The sequence below is a fragment of the Gavia stellata genome, chromosome 5 (assembly GCF_030936135.1).
Source record: "Gavia stellata isolate bGavSte3 chromosome 5, bGavSte3.hap2, whole genome shotgun sequence".
Classification (NCBI taxonomy): Eukaryota; Metazoa; Chordata; class Aves; order Gaviiformes; family Gaviidae; genus Gavia; species Gavia stellata.
This window is the reverse complement of record NC_082598.1, coordinates 245,713-264,881: the sequence shown is the minus strand read 5'-3', so window position 1 is coordinate 264,881 and position 19,169 is coordinate 245,713. Positions and strand designations below refer to the sequence as shown.

At 66.2% G+C, this 19,169-nt stretch overlaps 1 protein-coding gene across 1 annotated transcript in view; it reads left to right on the top strand.

Annotated features, from left to right (window-relative positions):
- Positions 1 to 321: 321 nt before the first annotated feature.
- LOC132317027 (dedicator of cytokinesis protein 2-like) overlaps positions 322 to 19,169 on the top strand; it is an 84,330-nt gene continuing 65,482 nt past the window's right edge. The window contains exons 1-20 of the mRNA XM_059817651.1: positions 322 to 364; positions 2,338 to 2,421; positions 2,623 to 2,663; positions 2,893 to 2,948; positions 3,053 to 3,149; positions 3,221 to 3,369; positions 3,861 to 3,996; positions 4,130 to 4,284; positions 5,096 to 5,177; positions 6,356 to 6,491; positions 8,049 to 8,124; positions 8,634 to 8,713; positions 9,227 to 9,352; positions 9,470 to 9,594; positions 10,478 to 10,576; positions 11,098 to 11,170; positions 12,143 to 12,246; positions 15,184 to 15,373; positions 17,848 to 17,945; positions 18,500 to 18,589. Of these exons, the coding sequence (XP_059673634.1) occupies positions 322 to 364; positions 2,338 to 2,421; positions 2,623 to 2,663; positions 2,893 to 2,948; positions 3,053 to 3,149; positions 3,221 to 3,369; positions 3,861 to 3,996; positions 4,130 to 4,284; positions 5,096 to 5,177; positions 6,356 to 6,491; positions 8,049 to 8,124; positions 8,634 to 8,713; positions 9,227 to 9,352; positions 9,470 to 9,594; positions 10,478 to 10,576; positions 11,098 to 11,170; positions 12,143 to 12,246; positions 15,184 to 15,373; positions 17,848 to 17,945; positions 18,500 to 18,589 (2,040 nt within the window). The remainder of the gene's footprint in view (positions 365 to 2,337; positions 2,422 to 2,622; positions 2,664 to 2,892; positions 2,949 to 3,052; positions 3,150 to 3,220; positions 3,370 to 3,860; positions 3,997 to 4,129; positions 4,285 to 5,095; positions 5,178 to 6,355; positions 6,492 to 8,048; positions 8,125 to 8,633; positions 8,714 to 9,226; positions 9,353 to 9,469; positions 9,595 to 10,477; positions 10,577 to 11,097; positions 11,171 to 12,142; positions 12,247 to 15,183; positions 15,374 to 17,847; positions 17,946 to 18,499; positions 18,590 to 19,169) is intronic.

Genomic DNA, 19,169 nt, shown 5'->3' with positions numbered 1-19,169 from the left:
CTCAGCCAGAGGGGCTCGCGGTGCAGCATTGCCCGGGGCCGGCAGCCCCATCGTGCCCTGCGGGCAGGGCCAGTGACCCACCCGAGCCTGGGCCCCCAGGTGGGCGGCGTGGCAGGGTCCCGGGGGCTCTGTCCCCACCATCCCTGCCCCGGTGCATTGGGGGGGCGCAGGGCGGTTGGGTGGGTCCCTGCAGCACCCAGCTGCGCGTTGAGGAAGCGGAGGTTTGCACAAGCCGGTGAGATACACGTGACCTGGGGAGCGCGGCAGGAGGAACCAGCAGCTGCCCCGCGGAGGGCCTCGGTCCCTGCGGCTCAGCCAGCCATGGCCCCGTGGCTGCCCACCAAGGAGGAGAAGTATGGTGTGGGTGAGTGCAGGCTTCGGGGCTGAGCGGGCGCTGAGCCCTGCTGGGCTCCCCGGCTCGCCGGAGGGGTGTGGGGCTGGTGGGATGAGGCACTCGCTGCCAGGGTGATGCTGCTGGTGCCCCCCCGGATGCCGTGGCCCCACGGCAGTGGGCTGTAGAGGGGGCGGGCGCTGGCGGCTGTGCGATGGTGTGGGGCTGCGGGGGCTGTGGGGTGAACGGTGCCAACAGCGCCGGTGGTGCTGGGCTGGGTGGGGCTGACGGCGATGCTCAGCGGTGCGAGGCGGGGGCCGTCCCCCTGCGATGCCAGCGCTGGGTGGACCAGTGGGTGCAGGGATGAATGGGGCGTCGGCGGGGGGCTGCAGGGCTGGTGACAGGGTGGCCCAGGGGACCCACACACCCAGAGGCTGAGCATGGCTGATGCTGGGTGGGGATGGGGAGCTGTGGGGCTGAGCGGGGCGGGGGTCAGAGCACTGGGGCAGGGGGGTTGGCACAAGAGCTGGCCCTCCCCTCTGAGCTAGGGTCTAAGCTCAGCCTGGCTGTTGAAGTGCGGAACCCTCCACCCAAGAGGTGGTTGGCTTGTTAACAGGGATCGTTAGCTCCTGTATGACCTGCTCTCGGGGAGGTGCCTGGGGACGCCAGCGCCACCCCTATAATTTACCCCCGGTTCTGGCTGGGTCTTTGCTCCCAGCCTCTGTGTCGGTCATGGCAAAGCCCTGGGCAGCCCGGTTCCCTGCCCCACCTCCCAGCTCCGGGTCCCTGCGCCGACCCCAGTCCCCGTGCGAGCACACACTCCTCGTGCCCTACGCCGGCCCTCGCAGCCTTGCGCCTCTTCCCGTTTCTGGCTGGGGCCGTTTCCCGCGCCCTCCTCTTGCACTGCCGGCAGCACCGGGAGCAAGGGCTGAGCCCCCGTGGGGTCCTGGGCAGTGCCAGGAGCAAGGGCTCGGTTCCTGCTTGTGCCCGGCGGGCATTGGCTGTCCTGTGAGGAACCCGGCCTGGCTGTGGCCTGGGAGGGGTGGGAAGGGACTAGAGGGGAGCGAGCCTGGACCGGGGCTGGATGTTGGTCCAGGCTGACTTAGGGTCCTCATGCGGAGGGCGGGGTGGCAGGAGGGGTCCCGTGGGACCTCAGGGTATCCGCCGTGCAAGGTGTGCCGGGGCCAGCACGAGGGGTCCTGCTGAACAGTGCGGGTCTGGGGGTGTCGCAGTATGAGCTGGCCGGGGCCGGGGCTGGTGGTGGGCACAGGCAGCGTCCCAGCAGGGACCCCCCGGGTGCAGGCATGTCTGCAGGGGACTGCCCCCCGCTGCAGGTTGCAGCCGGTCCTGGGGCCAAGCCAGGGCTGCCTCCACCAGACAGAGCTGTCACTGTCCCCAGGACCAGAAATAGCGGCAGGACTAACCACAGCCTGGCCCGGTGCAGCCCGCGCCGCAGCAGGAAACGTCTGGCCGCCAGCGAGCTCCTGCGCTTCCACCACCTCGCTCCGCTCCCCCCGCCACCCCCACTGCCCTTGCTGCCCCGCTCCTGCCGCCAGCTCCCGCTGCCCCCCGGTACCGGCCCCGGGGGGCTCTGCGCAGGGGCTCAGCTGGCGCTTGCCTCTCCGTGCCGCTTCTGGTGGGAGCGGGACCACTGGGCTCAGCGCTCGCTAGGGCCAGTGGCGCCAGGGTGCGGGTGGCCGGCAGCGTGGTGGGGAGGACGCCGGGCAGGGGACCCTCCTGTGCTGTGGCCAGCACTGCTCTGCCTCTGCGTCGCACCACGGCCCGGCCCCACGCCTGCTCGAGGGTCTCACGTGTTTGTGTGGGGCTGGGACCCTGCACCGTCTCAGGGCTGAGCAATGGCTGTTGAGGTCGCTCTGCCTCATGTGGGGAGGCCGGCTGTGGGGCACGCTGCCCCTAAGGGCACAGGGCCCCGGGGGGGCTGTGCTGGGTGAGGGGGGGTCGGGTGAGGGACCCGTGCTCATGGCTCCCTGTCCCTCTCCCCGCAGCTGTGTGGAACTTCTCGTGCACCAGCGAGCATCACCTCCCGCTGCAGATTGGGGAGACGGTGCACATCCTGCAGGCCTCCGAGGGTAAGAGGGTCCAGCAGCCCTGGCCAGGGGTCACCGTCCCCTGCCCGGGAGAGGCTGGGCTGGGTACCTGGCTGCATCCTGACATGGGGGCTTCATGCACCCTCTCTTGGCCGCGCTGCCGGCGGGCACCCAGCCCTGCCCTGCCGCGGGCTGCCGGGTCCCCAAGCCCGGCTGACGGCATCCCCTTCCCTCCCCTTGCAGGCTGGTACCGCGGGTACTCGCTCAGGAACAGGGCTGCCCGGGTAGGTGAGGGGCTGCTGGGGGCCAGGGCGCAGGGGAAGGAGTGGGCATGGCCGGCGGCTTGCCCTGCCCTTGCAGGGGGGACGTGCCAGGCACCCTGTGGCACTGCCAGGCTGGGACCCTCTGCGGGACCCTCAGTCCCAGGGCGGGGAGCCCCCGGCTGTGGCCCTTGGGGAGGGCTGTCTCCTGCCCAGCCCAGCCCGCGGGTGCTGACGGCTCCGGCTCCCCCAGGGCATCTTCCCGGCCTCGCTCATCCACCTGAAGGGCGCCGTGGTGGAGCGCAGGGGGTAGGTACCAGGAATGGGTACGGGCGAGCGGACCCCATCCGTGTGCCCGGAGAGGGGCCCGCGCGGTGCTGCAGGGCTCCAGGGCTCCCCCCGTCTCTCCCCAGGGCGGAGGAGAGCGTGGTCCCCGCCGAGATGCCCATGGTGCAGGAGATCACCACCACGCTGCGGGAGTGGGCCACCATCTGGAAGCAGCTCTACGTGGTGAGGGCCGGGGGCCGGGGTGGGGCCGGGGCCGGTGGGGGCACGCGGTGACCCTGCGCTGCTGCCCACAGGCAGGGCAGATGGAGCGGTACCGGCAGGTGAAGCGGATGATGTACGAGCTGATGGAGCAGCGCTCGCAGCTGCTCTCGGGGACGCTGCCCAAGGATGAGCTCCTGCAGCTCAAGAAGGAGGTGACTGGCAAGATCGACTATGGCAACAAGTGAGAGTGGGGACGGGAGCGTGGGGTGTCCCGGGCCTTCGCCCCAGGCACAGGCTGCGCGGTGCCGAGGAACGCTCGGCCCCTCCGCTGCAGTGTCGCTGCCAGCCTGGCTGGCTGTCCCTTTGTCCCCATCCTCCTGGCTGGCCGGCAGTATGTCCCTGCTGTCCTGGCTGGCTGTCCCAGGGTGGCTGGGGACAGCAGGTGCTCTGGGGGTGTGCAAACCACCTAGCCAAGGGCTACCACCAGTGAGCCCTGGCTGGGGCAGGAGAGCATCCCTGGTGCTGCCTGGCTCTTGTCACCTTGCCACGGCTCTGCTGCTGTCCACGACCCGTCGGGATCTGTCCTGCCCCCACACCATGCCTACACCCCCAGACCCCGTGCCAGCCTGTGCCTGTGCAAGGGCAGGCGTGTCCCAGTGGGATGCACAGACCCGTGTCCCCCCGGTCTAGCCGGGTGCCGGGTCCTGCCTCACCCTGGCCTGGCCTCCTCAGGATCCTCGCGCTGGACCTGGTGGTGCGGGACGAGGACGAAAACATCCTGGACCCTGACAGAACCAGCATCATCAGCCTCTTCCAGGCACACAAGAAGGCTGCGCAGACCATCACGCAGCGCATCCAGGAGGAGATGGTGAGAGCCAGCGCCGGCCCCAGCACGCCGACCCCTCCGTGCTGAGAGCCTGCTGCCCCACATGTGGCCATGCCATGCGAGCGGCTGTGCCATAGGGCAGAGCCGTGGCGCTGAGCAGCCTCGTGCCTCGCAGAGCCCGCAGCAGAGCGCGCTGGGGTGCAGCGCCCGCCTGGCGGCTTCACCCTCCCACAGCCTCTACCTCTGCGTGCGCAACTTCGTCTGCAACATCGGCGAGGAGGCGCAGCTCTTCATGGCGCTGTACGACCCCGGCGAGCAGCGCATGATCAGGTGGGGCCCCAGCGGTGCAGGACTGGCCGGGTGCCCGTCCCACCACTGCCTGCAGCGTCCCCTGCTCTTGTTCCCCCTGAACGGGGAAGCCCCTGCCCCTTCGTACCCCCTTCCCACCCCTGGGCTGCCCCTCCTGCCCAGCCCGGCTGCCCGCCCAGCTCCGCACGAGCCAGCACTTCTCACAGAGGGGAAGGACGCATGTCGCTTCCCGCAGGGTTTTCTCCTCCGGAGCGGGAGGGTTTGTTGGCAGCATAAGGCATGCAGCAACGTCCCATGGGGCAGCCCATGGCTCGCCCTGCCCGGGGCCATCTGTGCCCGATGTGCTGTGGCCCGTTGCGGGTGTGCTGCCCCGTGCTGATCTGCCTGCGGCCCCACGGCAGGCAGAAGCCGGCTCAGCCTACGCCGGATCCTGGGTACCGCTGGGGCAGCACAGCCCCGTGCAAGGGACCGTTGAGCTGGTGTGCCCGGAGCACCTACAGCTGCCTGCCCGCAGGCAGGGCTGGGCTGGCAGCCCGTGCTGCTGGGGATGGCCAGGCTGGGCCAGTCCGTGTGCTGTGACTGGAGCCACTGGTCGGACGAGGGGTCTGCGTGTGGGAGCTGGCAGGGCCCGGGCACGCGACCCGGGGCCCGAGCGCACCCTGCCCGTGGCCGAAGCGCTCCGGCCATGTCATGGTGTTCGCTCGTGGGCTGCTTGCCGGCAGCCTCTGCCTGGCTGGACCCCCGCTGCGCAGGGACACGCTGAGCTCCAGCTTTGATGTCCTGGTGCCTGCCCCCCCCGCGGGCTCCTCACCCCCTCGCCTTCCCCTCACAGCGAGAACTACGTGATCCGCTGGGCCAGCACAGGCGTCCCCCAGGACATCGAGCTGCTCAACAACCTCAAGGCCATCTTCACGGTGAGCGCAGAGCCCTCGGGAGCAGCGCTGCTGCTGCCTGCCTCTCCCCTCCTACAGAGCTGCCTGCGCCTCCTCCCCTCCCCGCTGCCTGCGGAGGTGCCCCCCACACCGTGCAGCATTTCGGATGCACCCAGCACCATGCACGGCCCCAAGGCTCCGCCACAGCTGGGTCTCCCTCCGAGAAGCCAAATCCCCGCTCTTTCCCGCTGCTCTCTTGCTGCTCGTTTCTCCCACACCCCCCAGCCTGGCGAGCCCCACGGCTCCCCCGCAGACTCCAGTCCTGGCACCAGGACATCGGCACCCTTGCAGCCTCCCCTCCCAGGTTCGGGGCTGCTGGGGCACCCGTGCCCCCATCCCCACTCCATCCCTCTCCCGCAGCTGGGCTCCTCGGTCCCTGGCTGCGGGCAGGAGGGAGGCACAGGCAGCGCCTGCTGACACAGCATTTTTCCTGCTGCGCCAGCAGAGCTGAGCTGACCCTCAGGATGGCCCAAGCAGAGCTGTCGATATGCAGATGAGCCGGGAAAATCAATGCTAATGAGCAGCATCAGCACTTCCAGCCCCTGCGGTCCAGCTCCCCTGGCTCTCGCCCACCTCTGACCCCTGCCCGCTGCTGGTGTCGGCTGCGCATCCCTGTGTGCTGTGGCGTGACCCTGCCCCGTGCCGCAGCCCCGTGCCGCAGCCCCGCAGGAAGGTTCTCGCACAAGGGCAGCACCCGCGGGACCCGGCCCCCCCAGGGTGCCTGGAGCTGGGGTGCGTGGCCACCCCACCAAGCCCTACGCCATGGCAGACCTGCTCCCTCCCAGGGCAATGTGCCCCCCTCAGCTGCGCTGCCTGGCCTGTGGGTGCCCCGCGGGGCCATCGGTCGCCACCAGCCCCAGCATCGTCCCCGTCCCTCCGGCTTAGGGCTGCCTGGGGTGCACAGAAATCCCAGGCTTCCTGGGGCAGTGGGGCCATGTGCCCTCCAGCTGAGCCCCTCTGTGGGGCACAGCGGCAGGGGGACTCCCCGGCCCCTGAAGGCAGAGCCGGGGTGCCGGGAGCAGGGACCTGCGGTGGCTCTGCACCCGCTGGTTCATCCTTCCGCACAGCCCCGGGTACACTGTGGTCACCCGGCGCTGGCAGAGGCACATCCCTGCATGGTGCTGCCGGTGCCCGGCTCACACAGCCCCTGTCCGCCCCAGGACCTGGGCAGCATAGACTTGAAGCGGGAGAGGCTTTTCCTGGTATGCCAGATCATCCGGGTGGGACGCATGGACCTCCGGGAGACCTACAGCCGCAAGCTCAGCACGGGCCTCCGGCGGCCCTTCGGCATCTCAGGTGAGAGCAGGGTCTGCCGTGGGTGCCGGGAGGAGAGCCCCCAGCGCCGTCCGTGCCAGCATCCCCCAGCATCCACCTTTTGGCCATCGGGCTCCATGGGGCTTGCTGGCTGTGGGGTGCAGTGGTTCGGGCCAGCAACGCCCCAGGGCTCCTCCTGCCTCCAGCCAGGCAGCCCCCATCCCCACGCATGGACCCCGATCCTCGCTTGCCTCTGCACGGCCGTGCTCGCCCCGTCCCCCCGGGCTCGCTGCCCCGTCTCCCCCTCCCCAGCCTGACCCACAACCACCCATGGTGGCGCAGGGCCTTTCCCGCGCGTGCCTGATGCTGGGGTACGGGGAGGGATCTAGCACGGCCGCTCCGGCAGCCAGGAAAGCTTTGGCTCCCTGCTCCCGCGACAACCAGGGCCAAGCACTTCCCCTGGCCGCCGTCGCGTCATCCCCCACGGGCTGGCCCTGCCCTACCGGGGCTGCGGCTGCGGGGCCCGTGGGGGTGCAATGCACCTGCCCCGGCAGGGGAGAGGGACTGGGGGGGCCCAGCCGTCCCTCCTTGCTGCGTGGCAGCGGGGACCCCCAGCATGGCGCTGCCAGAGGTGCCCCCGGGACAGCCCTGGCTCCTCCGTGGCACCTGTCCCCCGCGGCTCAGGGAGCTCCCCCCTCCGCCTCGACCAATGCTCCTGCTCTGGGTATTGATCCCCATCGGATGGGCTTGCTAGGAAATTATTAATTTTACTTGGCTAATTAGAGTGTGCTAGGACCTCAGCCACAGAGAAACTACCAGGTGAATTATGAACATGTCGGCGGCTAATCGTGCTCTGAGCTGAGCGTGTCCCCGCGGAGGGGCCAGATGGATCGTCCTGGTGCCCACTCTGCCGTGCCCTGGCCGTCCTGCGCCAAACCCTCTGTCCGTGGGCGATGGAGAGGTTCTGGATATGGCTTATTTTGCCCAAAACCTGCCCCAGACCTCTGAGATCACCTGTGGTGACCGTCTGGTTGGTGGCCGCACCATCTCTGTGTGCCATTCCCCAGAGGGGACGCTGGGCATGTGGCACGAGCCCGGAGCCGCCAGCTCTGCCCCAGGGCGGCCGGAGAAGCGCAGGGCAAGGAAGGGAGAGCCGGAGGGGCGGCCGGCCTTCGGGCCAGACCCCAGCACGGGATCCTTCCCTGCGCTGGGGGCTGATGTCAGTGCTGCTGCAGCCCCCCCAGGAGCGTTTCCCATGGGTGAGCTGTGCCGGGACGCTAGGTCCCAGCCATGTTGGCAGCACGTCCGTCTGCCGTGGAGCCATGCGGCTGAGGGGTTTCTCCCCACCAGCTCGGTGCTGTCTGGCGTGGGGTGGCAGAGGGGTCTCGGTGGGGCACAACGACCTCCCCGTGGAGCACCGGCTGGGGCACAGCAGGGTCAGCACTGGGGGCACAGGCGAAGTGGTGGCTGCAGGACGGGACGAAACCGTCCTGGGTGCTGGTCCCAGGAGGATTTGGCACGCAGGGCCGTGGCGCAGGGGGCTGGGGCTGCCGGCACCCATGGCAGCTGCTCCATGTTGCTGCCTCTGTGCTGCTGCAGTGATGGACATCACGGACATCACCAAGGGGAAGTGCGAGAGCGACGAGGACAAGCAGCACTTCATCCCAGTGCACCTGTGAGTCCCGCGGGGCTGGGCAGTGGGCAGGGGGGCAGCGGGCAGGGGGGCTGCACTCCATGGGCCTGGCTGGCAGAGGGACAGTGGTTGTGAGGGGGCAAGAGGTGCCAGGATGAAAGAGAAAAGATTTTTTCCATTAAATGTAGCTTTGCAAAGGGACCATGGATCCCTGGGACACGATGTCACCAGGTCCGAGACCTCGGTGAGGTTACAAAAGGGGTATTTCTATGGGCAGTGACGTACTCGGAGATACTGAAGCCCCGCTGGAGCTCTGCCTCCCGGTCCCTTGGGGCATACATGTGCTCAGGGTCCCAGGTCCACTGTGGGTGCTGTCCTGCACCTCCCTCCTGGCAGGCTGGAGGCTGGCAGGTTGGGGAGCCGCAGCGGGATCCGGGCTGCTGTTCGGTTTGCTGGCGGTCAGTGCCCGGCTGCGGGGAGCTGCCACGCGGCGTTCCCCGTGTGCGCCCGGCTGGGAGCTCCTCCGAATTGCCCCACTCTGGCGTTTGCAGGGTGGCTGCTGACAACGATTTTCTTCACAACATGATCAGGAAGGCGGTGGAGGGGAAGGACATCAACCACAAGGGACAAGGTAGAGCTCCCACCTGCCCTGCGTGCCCGCTCTGAACCGTGGTGTGCAGTGGGGGACGGGGTGAGACCCCTCCCCGGCCCACCCGTGTTTTCCTGCAGCTGCTGCTTGTGCTCGGAGAGTCGGGCTGCCCCCCAGCCCCTGCGCTGGGCCAGCCCCCCCGACGCTCCTCGCAGGGTCTGGGGGCTTGGTCCAGCTCCCAGCTGGCCCTGGGCCCCCTCCCACTGCCTCCCCCCGCTCTTGCACGCTGTCACCCATTGAAAAACCCCAGCGGCCACGGGGGTGTGAGTTTGATCCTGCGTGTGGCCGGGGCTCGCTGTGTTCATTGTCCCGGCAGTTGGGATCAGAGCCGTATGGGGTGACCGGGAACGACCACACGCATCCAGGGCTGAGCCCCAGGGAGGGGCAGCCGCTTCCGCAGGAGGCGTGCATGGGCAGCGGTCTTGCCCGCCATTGCACAGCTCAAGCTGAGCTGATGCGGGCCGTGGGGCGACGTCCCGTGCTCTGTCCCGGCAGGGTTCTGGGTGTCCCTGAAGATGCTGTGGGGAGACTTGAGCCAAGTGCGGAAGGACCATCCCCACCTCGTGGACCGCAGCACGGTGGTGGCACGCAAGCTGGGCTACCCGGAGGTCATCATGCCAGGCAAGCAGGGTGGTGGGTTGGACCATCCCTGGATGGTCTCTGGGGGTCCCAGCATGGGGTCACGGGGTGCCCTGCTGCAGAGGGGACCCGGCCTCGCTGACGGGGCTGTCTCCCCAGGAGACGTCAGGAACGACATCTACCTGACACTGGTGCAGGGCGAGTTTGACAAGGGGAACAAGAAGACGCAGAAGAACGTGGAGGTCACGGTGTGCGTCTGCGACGAGTCAGGCAGCGTGGTGCAGGTATGGCAGGCACTGGATCAGACCTGGCGTGAGGGACTGTCCCTTGCATCACCCCGCCTTGGGCAGAGGCAGCATCTCCATGGCACGCCGGTGCTGGTGTTGGTGCTGACATGAACCAGCTGGACTAGCCTATTTTCTGGCAAGCTGGAGCCCCTGAAGCTGCTCTTTAGAATAAAGATTTGGAAAAGGGGTGGGAAGGGATAGAGAGACAGTCGTCCTCCCTTGGGGACAGCCAGAACCCCTGGCCAACCCCAGAGGCCCCCGGCGCAGGGTGTCCCAGCCCTCCGTGTCCCCAGAGGGGCAGGAGGGGGAAGGAGGCGGACTGGCTGTTGTTGCCTTGCGTCTCTCCAGGGTGCTTGCTTTCATTTCCCACGCAGTTCTCACCCGGCCCCTGGGGAACAGGCTGTGAATTGCTGAGGGTCCCGCGGGGCTGGTCCAGGGGCGCAGCCCCCACCTCCTTCTCCGTCCCTGATAATGCCTTTCCCACGGGGCAATGGAAGCCAAGCCATGGCTGTGCCGCGGGGGGCTGTGTGTCCCTTGCCGGCTCCCTTCGGAGGTTGCACCAGGCCTGGTGGAGGTGGAAGGGTTGAGGATGGGGATGGGGAAGCCTTTCGCTGCTCCCGGGCCCTGTCTGGGAAGGGACAGTTGGAAAGATGTCCCCGCGCCGGCTGGGTGGTTGTAAAGGGGCAGCTGTGCCGGGGGGCACTCGGGTGGGGGCTGCCGTGGCGTGGGCAGCGGAGAGCAGCTCAGGGGGGCTGGACCACTCGGGGGCTGGCCCGGGTTAGCAGGGGATGCAAAATTCTTCAGCCCTTTGAGTTTATTGTAACAAGTAATGTCAGGAGCTGACCATGAAGCATCTCTTCTGCTGCTGCCCTCTCTGCAGAACGTGATTTACCACGGTGCGGGGGACAAGCCGGCGAGCGAGTACCGCTCTGTGGTCTACTACCAGCAGCGGCACCAGCGGTGGATGGAGACGGTGAAGGTCTGTACCAGGCTCAGGGTGTGGGGACCGAGGTGGGACTGGGGCTGCGACCCCCCAAGGCTGCGTCCCTCGCTCCTCCTGCGCAGCGGGACTGAGCTGCTGGAGGGGAGCCATCAGGGCTGGCTTTTCAGGGGGCAAAGTCCCCTGCTCCCTGGCTTGAGGAGGACAGGAGATGCTGCCAGTGTCACGGCTTGACCCCTGGATGGAGACCCAGGGCAACCCGCAGCAGGCAGGCGATGTCCGCCGCCCCTGCCGACGAGCAGGGCTGGGGCAGGGACTCTGGGTGCGCTGCATGGCCGGCGGTGCTCCTGCATCGCTCCTGCCTCTCCCAGCGGGCTCGTGGACGTACACCACCGGCCCCGCACAGACACCCGTGTCTCCAATTCAGCCTCATTAATTGAAAGGAAAGCACGTGGGTTTGGATTTAGCACAGCCTTTCCCCAGGCACAGCGGGTCTTGGCCAGCCAGGTCGCTCAGCTCGTGCCCTCCTGTCTCACGCGGGCACACGTTCTCTCTCTCAGATTGCTGTTCCCATCGAAGACGTCCACAAGACCCACCTGAGATTCACCTTCCGGCATCGTTCCTCCAGCGACTGTAAGTATCTCCTTTCTTCAGGTCGTCTTCCGCTAACGTTCGCAGCAAGGGCTGCAACGGCGGTGGGCTGTCTGCAGCTCGGGGGCTGCAGGAACAGGAGGGCCCTGTGAGCGGACCTCGTCTCACACCGTGTGGGGACACATCAGGGATGCTGTGAAACCTGGATTCACGTGTGGGGGGAAGGAGGCCGTCACCCCTGCTCTGCTCTGTCCCCGCTGCCCGTGGTGAGGCAGCAGACCTCCGGGAAACCTCTGCCTCTTGCCCGCAGCTGCTCGCCGGCTGCCTGCGCTTGGCTCTCCGGAGCTCCCGCCCTGTGTCCTGTGGCATTTGGCTGCAGCAAAGCTGTGGGCTGCGGTGTGCGGCCAGGAGGATGGGCCGCTCCCGGAGCAGAGGCGCTGCTGTCGGTGCCTTCACAGAGCCGAAAACCACACGTGGTGAGACGTGGTGTGGCATGTCCGGCGACTGTGGGGACCTTCGCCAGGGCCACTGTGGAGACCTGCAGCTGAGGCTGCTGCTCGCCTGTCTGATCCTGCCTGCCCCATGCCCTGCCTGCCCCATGCCCTGCCTGCCCCATGCCCTGCCTGCCTCAAACCCATCTCATTCTCGCAGAGGCGGCTCTCCGACGGCTGCTTGCCCAGGCAGCACGTGCTGGCAGCCCAGCAGCTCCTCTGGTTGCACATCGGCTTGTCGCTGCCGTCTCTCCCCTCTCTCTTTGCCCGAGGTTCCCAAATGGCTGCAGCAGTCGCTTCTCCTGAGTGCGCCGGGGAGACCGGAGTGTCTCGCTGCACGTGGGCACAGCCTGTGGGCTCCAGGAAAAGAAAAGCAATTTCCCTGGCAGACCCCTCCCTGGACCGCTCCAGCTGCCGGGAGGGCAAAAGCCCCCGGCTGCGCTGCCCCTTCCCTGCCCACGCGGCGCGTCCTCGGGCTCCTCCTGAGCCGGCTGCACCTCACCCCGTGTTTTGTCTCTCCCAGCCAAAGACAAAAGTGAGCGGATTTTCTCCATGGCCTTCGTGAAGCTGATGCGACCGGACGGCACCACTCTGCGTGACGGGGAGCACGACCTGCTTCTGTACAAGGTACGGGGGGGCCAGGCAGACCCCCCTCGAAGCGGGGAGGCCGCAGGATAGCAGCTCTCCTGGTGCGCAGGGCTGGGGTCCCAGTCCCTGCCGGAGCTGCCGCACTGGTGGCACGTACCCAAAGTCCCCCGGAGGGTTTCCAGTCCCTCCCTCCCGTCCTTTCTGTCCTTGATGGGGGGGCTTCTGCCACGGCTCCCTGCACGCGGCATCTAATCTCTGCGCTGCTCCCTTGCGAATGACAAGTTTTGTTTAGAAAAAAGTAACTTAAACGTATCTGACTTGGGAGGGAACGTCCCCGTGAAGATACTTGCTGAGCTTTACCTGAATTCACCAGCGTTTGTCTGCCCAAAACCGCTTGGTTTTTCTTCTGAGAGAGCAGAGAGAGAATGCGAGGAGGGAAAATTCACTGTTCATTTGGAGAAAAGGCGGGTGGCTCTGACGCTGGAGTGTGAAAGACCCCATGAACACGCTGCCCGCCCCTTGCCTTGGTGTCCCCCTCTCCCAGGCTGGGGCTGGCTGCGGCCAGGGGAGCGGGAGGTGTGAGCTGGGCCCCGCTGCAAGGATGAGCTCAGGACTCTTCCTCTGCGTGTTGGCACCACTTTGGTGTTCCTCGCTGGCAATGGAGCTCCAGCCTCCCCAGGAGGTGACCTTCCCACCTCAGCCCCTTGGCTGCTCTGGTGTTTAACTGAAGTTTTCTCTAATTTTCCCTGCTGTTCCCGGCGATGTGACCGCCGTTACTTGAGGCAGACCCATCTTCCTTCCCAAGTCCTGCATCTTTTTTGTGATGCGCAGATCTGTCTCCCGCCTGCTGTGGCAGCTGTGCGGCTGGCCTCAGGCAACGCTTCCCATGAGCCTGATGGAGGAGTTCCTCCTCGTCATCATCCCGTTTCCCTCTTAGCACCCCGATGCTGCTCCTGCAGCTACGTAACGTCCCGCAGCAGCAGAGGTGCTCCAGCAGACGGGCTGCTGCCAGCACACCGCTGTGCTCACCATCGTCCCACATCGGAGGACTGTGCTGTGGATCTGACGCTGTCACTCCGGAGCGCTCCTGCCCTGTGCTCACGTAACTGCCCCACAGGGGCTGAGCCGCCCGTGTGCCCCTGCAGGTCTCTGCCGTCTGTCTGTCCGTCTGCACCGGGGCCACCCTGTCCATCTTCTGCCCCGAGGCAGGACCAGCCCTCCCCGAGCCGTCCTTGCTCGGACATGCTTCTGCTGACGGGACAGGCTCACCCCTGCCTGCCCGGTCTGTCCGTCCTGGCGCTGCCATTACCGTTCCTCCTCTATCGCTGTTGTGATGCTCGACGTCCCTCCCGCAGGAAGCCCACGGTGCCCTGCCCTGCCCAGCCTGGGGACCGGGACAGAGCAGTGCTTTTCTTCCCCAGCATTTGAAATTGTTATCGTGTCCCTCCTCCCTGTTCTTTTCGGGCAAAACACCCAAATTCTTTAAATGCTGTCGTGGCCTGCAGAGCTACAGACGTGGTCCCTGGCTCTGCGGGGGACTGTCCCCTCCGCAGCCTGGGCTGCAGCAGGAGCACCGAGCGCCTTCGGGATCTGCCAGTGCTGGCTGGGGCAGCGAGATCAAACCCTGCACACCTCCCACCTAGATGGGTTTTCTCCTTAAAGGGTTGTTGCTGCCCTCGTTGAACCGTCGCGTTCACCAGCATCCTCCGCCCCTCAGCAAGTGAAAGCCAGTGTGCTCCGCTTCGTCTTCTCCCTGGCTGACTCCTGCTCTTCCCGGCAAACACCGGGGCTTGATTCTGGGAGTCAGAAGCTATTTCATCTTTTTATCTTTGTTTACCAGAGGAATGTGAATTATATGCTTTTAGCTCCTCAGGCCTCTTGATCTCATGCTGGTCGAGAAATGTGAAATTAAGCCAGTTTACCCTACGAGGGCTTAGCTGCCCTTGGAAGAAGCGCAGTGCCTCCTGCGAGTCAGCTGGCCACCGTGGGTGCGCTCCGTGGAGAGAAAAGCCAACAACAAACAATTTTGTGATCTTCCTCTGACCTTCAGCAGGAAGGCTTTTATTGTGCAAGGTTGCAGGCAGGGAAGGATAAATGCCCTGTTGCCGAGCCGTAAGCGAGTACTGGTGAGCTCACAGCGGCACGGCTGCGGTCCATCGTCGCATGTCTGTCCAGCTCTGGACATCCACCACGTCCCAGTCTTGCAAACAAGCACGGAAGGATCATTTAGAAAGTCACCCCAGTGAGTCCTCCTAGATGTAACATCATCTTAATTCTTCAACTTAAGAGTAGGGGACACAAAGAAATAGGATGTTTTGCCGCGGTGGAGAGAGACCCTGGTCTGCCCACGCAGGCAGGACATGTCCCGTCGGGCTGGTGACGGTGGTGCCGTGGGACCGCGCTGGCCGCGTGGTCGGTGTCGTGCTGCGCGTCCGTCCCCGCGACAGTGCTCAGGCGCGTGCTTCACTCCCAGCACGCTGCTGCCCTGCCCCAGGCTCCTCCACGTCACGGGCCTCCCCCTGCGCTCTTCCTCCTGCCAGTTCTGTCCTCCCTGAGTGGCACTGGCCAGGATTTGGTATCTCTCCCGGTCAGTTGTCCCAGCTGAGCAGGGGTTCCCGCAGAGCCCCGCAGGGAGAAACTTTGTTGGATGCTCTGTTGAAGTTAATGTTGGGCGAGCCCGCTGTGCTGCCTGCGCAGAGCTCCGCGCTGCGGGCAGCACTTCCCCTGGGCCGGCTCCTGCATCCCAGCAACTCCTGTGAGCCGGAGGTTAGCAAGCTGTAAGGATGCCGCTAGGTAGGAGCCACCGTTACTTGTGCGCGGCTCCGCTGACCTCCTTGCCCTGCCCCATCCTGCACAGCAAAGCCCCCTGCGCAGGGGACTTGATGTGGGGTCAAAACCGAGCCCACGGGCCAGCCCTGTCCCATGGGGCTCCCGCAGGGCTGCGCTGCCCGGTGTGAGCCGTGCTCTGCCTTGCAGGGTGACAGCAGGAAGCTGGAGGATGCTGGCGCGTACTTGACCCTGCCCTCCACGAGGAACCTGTCGGAGCCGAAGCTCCTCTCCGGCTCCTCCTTCCGCGTGAGCGGGGGCGCACCAGGCTTAACCGTGTCGGCCCGGGACAGCTTCCAAATCTCCACGCTTGTCTGCTCCACGAAGCTGACCCAGAACGGTGAGTCCCGGCTCTCTGCGGGCGTGGCGGCGGGGCTGTGCCCCCACTCCACCGGTGCGTTCCCACCCACCGGACCCCGCTTCTCCCAGCTGCTGTCTGACGGCAGCTGGACCGGGGCTTGCGCCCGTCGTACACGGCACTGGGGCAGCGTGCCGAAAATGCAGGGAGAGCGGGGTGAGGACTGAATTGCCGTTTTGACACGGTCAGGACTGCCAAGGCTGTTCCTGGGGCAGGTGCAGGCTGGTGGGGCAGCACGGGCGCTCCGGGGGGCTGCCGTCCCGTGGAGAGGAGCGGCAGGAACGCCTGCGGCCAACGTGGCGCTGCCCTGCCCACCGCCCCGGCCATCAGCGTTCGCTGTCCTCGCCCCGTGGCACCGCTGCCAGGCACCCTGTGCCGAGCTGCCCCGGTGCCTGCACTGCTCTGACGGGACATGGTTTGCTGCAGGCTCTCTTTGCGTATTGCTGGGTCAATAACTCCGGGCTGTAAGTCAGAGAGCTTCTCAGTTTTTTCTCTTTTTTATTAAGGTTGTCTTTTGGCTTATCAGCCTCCTGAGCCCTCCTGAGTTAGCAGCAGATTAGTTTTCCAAGGCGGGGGAATGAGAACAAACAATAACAGGCTGCAAGTGTTTCCAGGCGCTCTCCCACCTTGGGGGCGTGGAGCCGCTGCCAGCGGCTGTGGGTAGCGAGCGGTTTCTTGGCTGTTACAAACCCTTGCAGATGGTACTTAATCTGCTCTTCCCCCCCCGGGGGGAAACTGAGCCACTGCCTCCGGTCTGGGAGCTGGAGTGAGCTGCTGAGTGTTGCTGTCAAAGGCTCCATGACCTTCTTGGGCCACATCAGGGTGGGAATTGGGACTGCCTGGTTTTAAACGCTGTCCTCGGTGAGCTAGCGTGGGCTTCCAGCCCTGGGGTGTTGGCACAGTTCGTTGCAGGGCAGCCAGGAGCGTACATGCCGCCTCAGCACAGACGCATCAGCATTTGCAGGTGGGATTTTGCCTCGTACAGAATGTTTTGGGAGGTGGCAGAACCTTGAGCGAGTGCTGGCCATTATCAAACTGCTTCCCGCGCCCCTCTGAAGTGAGCGGGGAGAGTGGGGCTGGCAGCGAGCAGCCAGGCACAGGCACTGTCCGAGTGCCCTCGCAGGCGCCCGGCTCGGGGGAACTGCAGCACACGCACCTCTGCCGTAACGGGTCTGACCCCGCTGTGCTGCGTGGCGGAGCTGGCGCTCGTGCCGTGGCCACATTTTCAGCCCGTGCGTCTGCGTGACTGCAGAAAGCCCCGCAGCTGCCCGTCCCTCGGGGCAGGCAACACGAACGCCTGGAGGTCATGTCTCCAACTGCCTGGGGCGTTAAATGCTGCACGGGAACACCAGCAGCCGATGGGCGCCGCGGCCAGGGCACGAGCGGCAGTGATGCTCAGCCAGGGGAAGAGCGTGCAGGGAAGTCGGGGTTCCCTCCCATCCAGCAGCATCGCCTCTGCAAGGCTGGCGGATGCAAACGCTTTGTCCCGCTTTTGCTGAAATGCAACGATGCAGCTGGGGAAACCGCAGCCCTGGCACGGGGTGGGGTGCTCGGGGACCCCATCCTCGCGGCTCAGGGGATGCAGTGCAGGGTGGCTCACTGCTGCCTCACTGACGGGGTCTGGGGCTGCTGTGGTTCAGTGCGAGCGGGGCTCGGGGCCGTTGCTGGTCAGTTAATTCCCTTCCTGCAGCACAATTACAGCTTCTACAGTAACAACCTTTTATTTAACTGAGTTTTATGGTACCGAAGTCAGGAAGCTGTGCCGAGCAGCAGTTGTACAGGGAGTTGGAGGTTGGCGGGGTCCTGGCTGCTCCTGGTAGGGCTGTGCTGACCACCAGCTGGCACGGTGCCGAGGCCACGCTCTGCGTGTGCCGCAACCACTCCCCAGGAGCAGCGCTGGTGGGTCGGCACACGGTCCCGTGCACATCTGAACGGCAGCGGTCAGCTCTGCTCAGTGCAGGAGAGGAGCTTTGGAGCGGCCGCTGTGGGCAGGCAGCACGGCCGGTACCGTGGGGCAGGCACCTGGGGTGGGCACCGGGGAGCCCCAAGGGGCGCGGGGGACCCTGCTGGGTCCCAGCTGGCGGAGGGCACGAGTCGGGGGAGGATGGCGACCCACCGACCCGCTGCCCGAAGGGTCCCTTCTTCTGAAAGGTCCATGGGGAAGCTGCAGCTCCAGTGCCGAGTCCCGCTGTTTCGGGTCTCAGTTCCTCTCCTGCAGGGTTGTAAAGAGGACGGCAGCGCCTGCCCGCACGGCCGCACGATGGAGCGGTGGGAGCTCAGGCACGATGGGCGCTTGCCCTGTGCGTCCCCGGGTGTGGGGCCAGCAGCGAGTGGCACTGTGTCCTCCCAGGACACGCTGGGCAGCGAGAGTGGGGCGGCGGAGCCTGGGGGGGTCGGTGATGTTCGGGTCTGGCAACAAGTGAAGCTGTGCTGACTCTCCCATTCCTCCCTCCCAGTCAACCTGCTGGGGCTGCTGAAGTGGCGCTCCAAGCCCAGCCTCCTCGCCGGGAACCTCCAAAAGCTGATGAACGTGGATGGAGGGGAGGTCATCAAGGTACAGCCGGGATCTTCCCTCCCACCTCCTCCCTTCCCTGCTCCCGTGCTCATGTCTCCAGCCACGTCCCCAGGCGGCTGCTCCTGGGAGGGGGCAGAGGGGCGTGAAAGCTTTCGGGGGGCGGCAGCGTCGGCACCAGGGGTTTTCCGGCAGCCTGGCCAGGCGTGCCGAGGGCAGCTGCCGGAGCGGGGGGAGCCGCCCTGGGCTGGGGCTGGAGCGGGCACACTGGGAGCATCCTGGACAGCCTCAGCACCTCTTCCTCGGGGAGAGATGCTGCCTCTGCTTGTGGTGATTGCCCCATCGGCCCCGGGAGCCCCGCTGGGGCTGCTGGGGCAAGCAGGCGGCCGGAGGAGCAGTGCCGGGCTGCCTGCCAGGGGACAGGTCAAGCCCGGGAGTTGTGTCCTGGCAAAGGGCTGGGTGCCCCAGGCTGAGAAAGGCTGAGGGTGGGCACAGGAGCGCTGTGCCCAGGCAGGTCACTCCTGCACGCAGAGGTGGGTCCGGGATGATGCTGGGAGTTAACGCTCGAGTCCTCACAGTCCTCTTGTCTCCCCCAGTTCCTCCAGGACACGTTGGATGCCTTGTTCTCCATCATGATGGAGAATTCGGACACAGATGTCTATGACACGCTAGTCTTTGACGCCCTGGTAAGCAGGACCTGCTTCCCCACGAGTGCTGAGCGTGGCTCTGAGCCCACTGACCAGTGCAGGATGGGACCGGGTCAGACTGAGGCAGGTTTGAGATGGGGCTTGCTGATCTGACTAGGCAAGCTGTGCTCAGAGCCATGCAGTGCCTCTGGCTCCCCCGCGGTGCTGCGGGTCGGTAGAGCCCAGCCGACCCAGCACAGGGCAGGACCATGGCTCTGCGGGGACGCTGTCCCTCCAGGGGACAATTCCAGCAAGATTCAAAGGCATTTCTCCTACACCGAGACAAGAGTGACCCCAGTGACAGGACCAGGGAGGGTCGGGGTCAGGGCGGCTCTCGTGGGACACCCAGGGTCGGTGATGGTGGAGCTCTGTGCAAGCTGGCCATGAAGAGTCCTGCGGCCATTGGGCTCGGGGCTTGTTTTGGGCTTTCCGTGTCTCAGAGGTCTGCCCATCCCAGCAGGCTGGGTGGGTGTGCAGGGGGCTCCGGTGGCCTCAGCGGCTCCCACGAGGGGTCAGTGCCGCTCTGGCCGCAGCTGCGGGCACCCGGCTGTCCCTGGGCATCCTGCTCCCGCACCGAGCT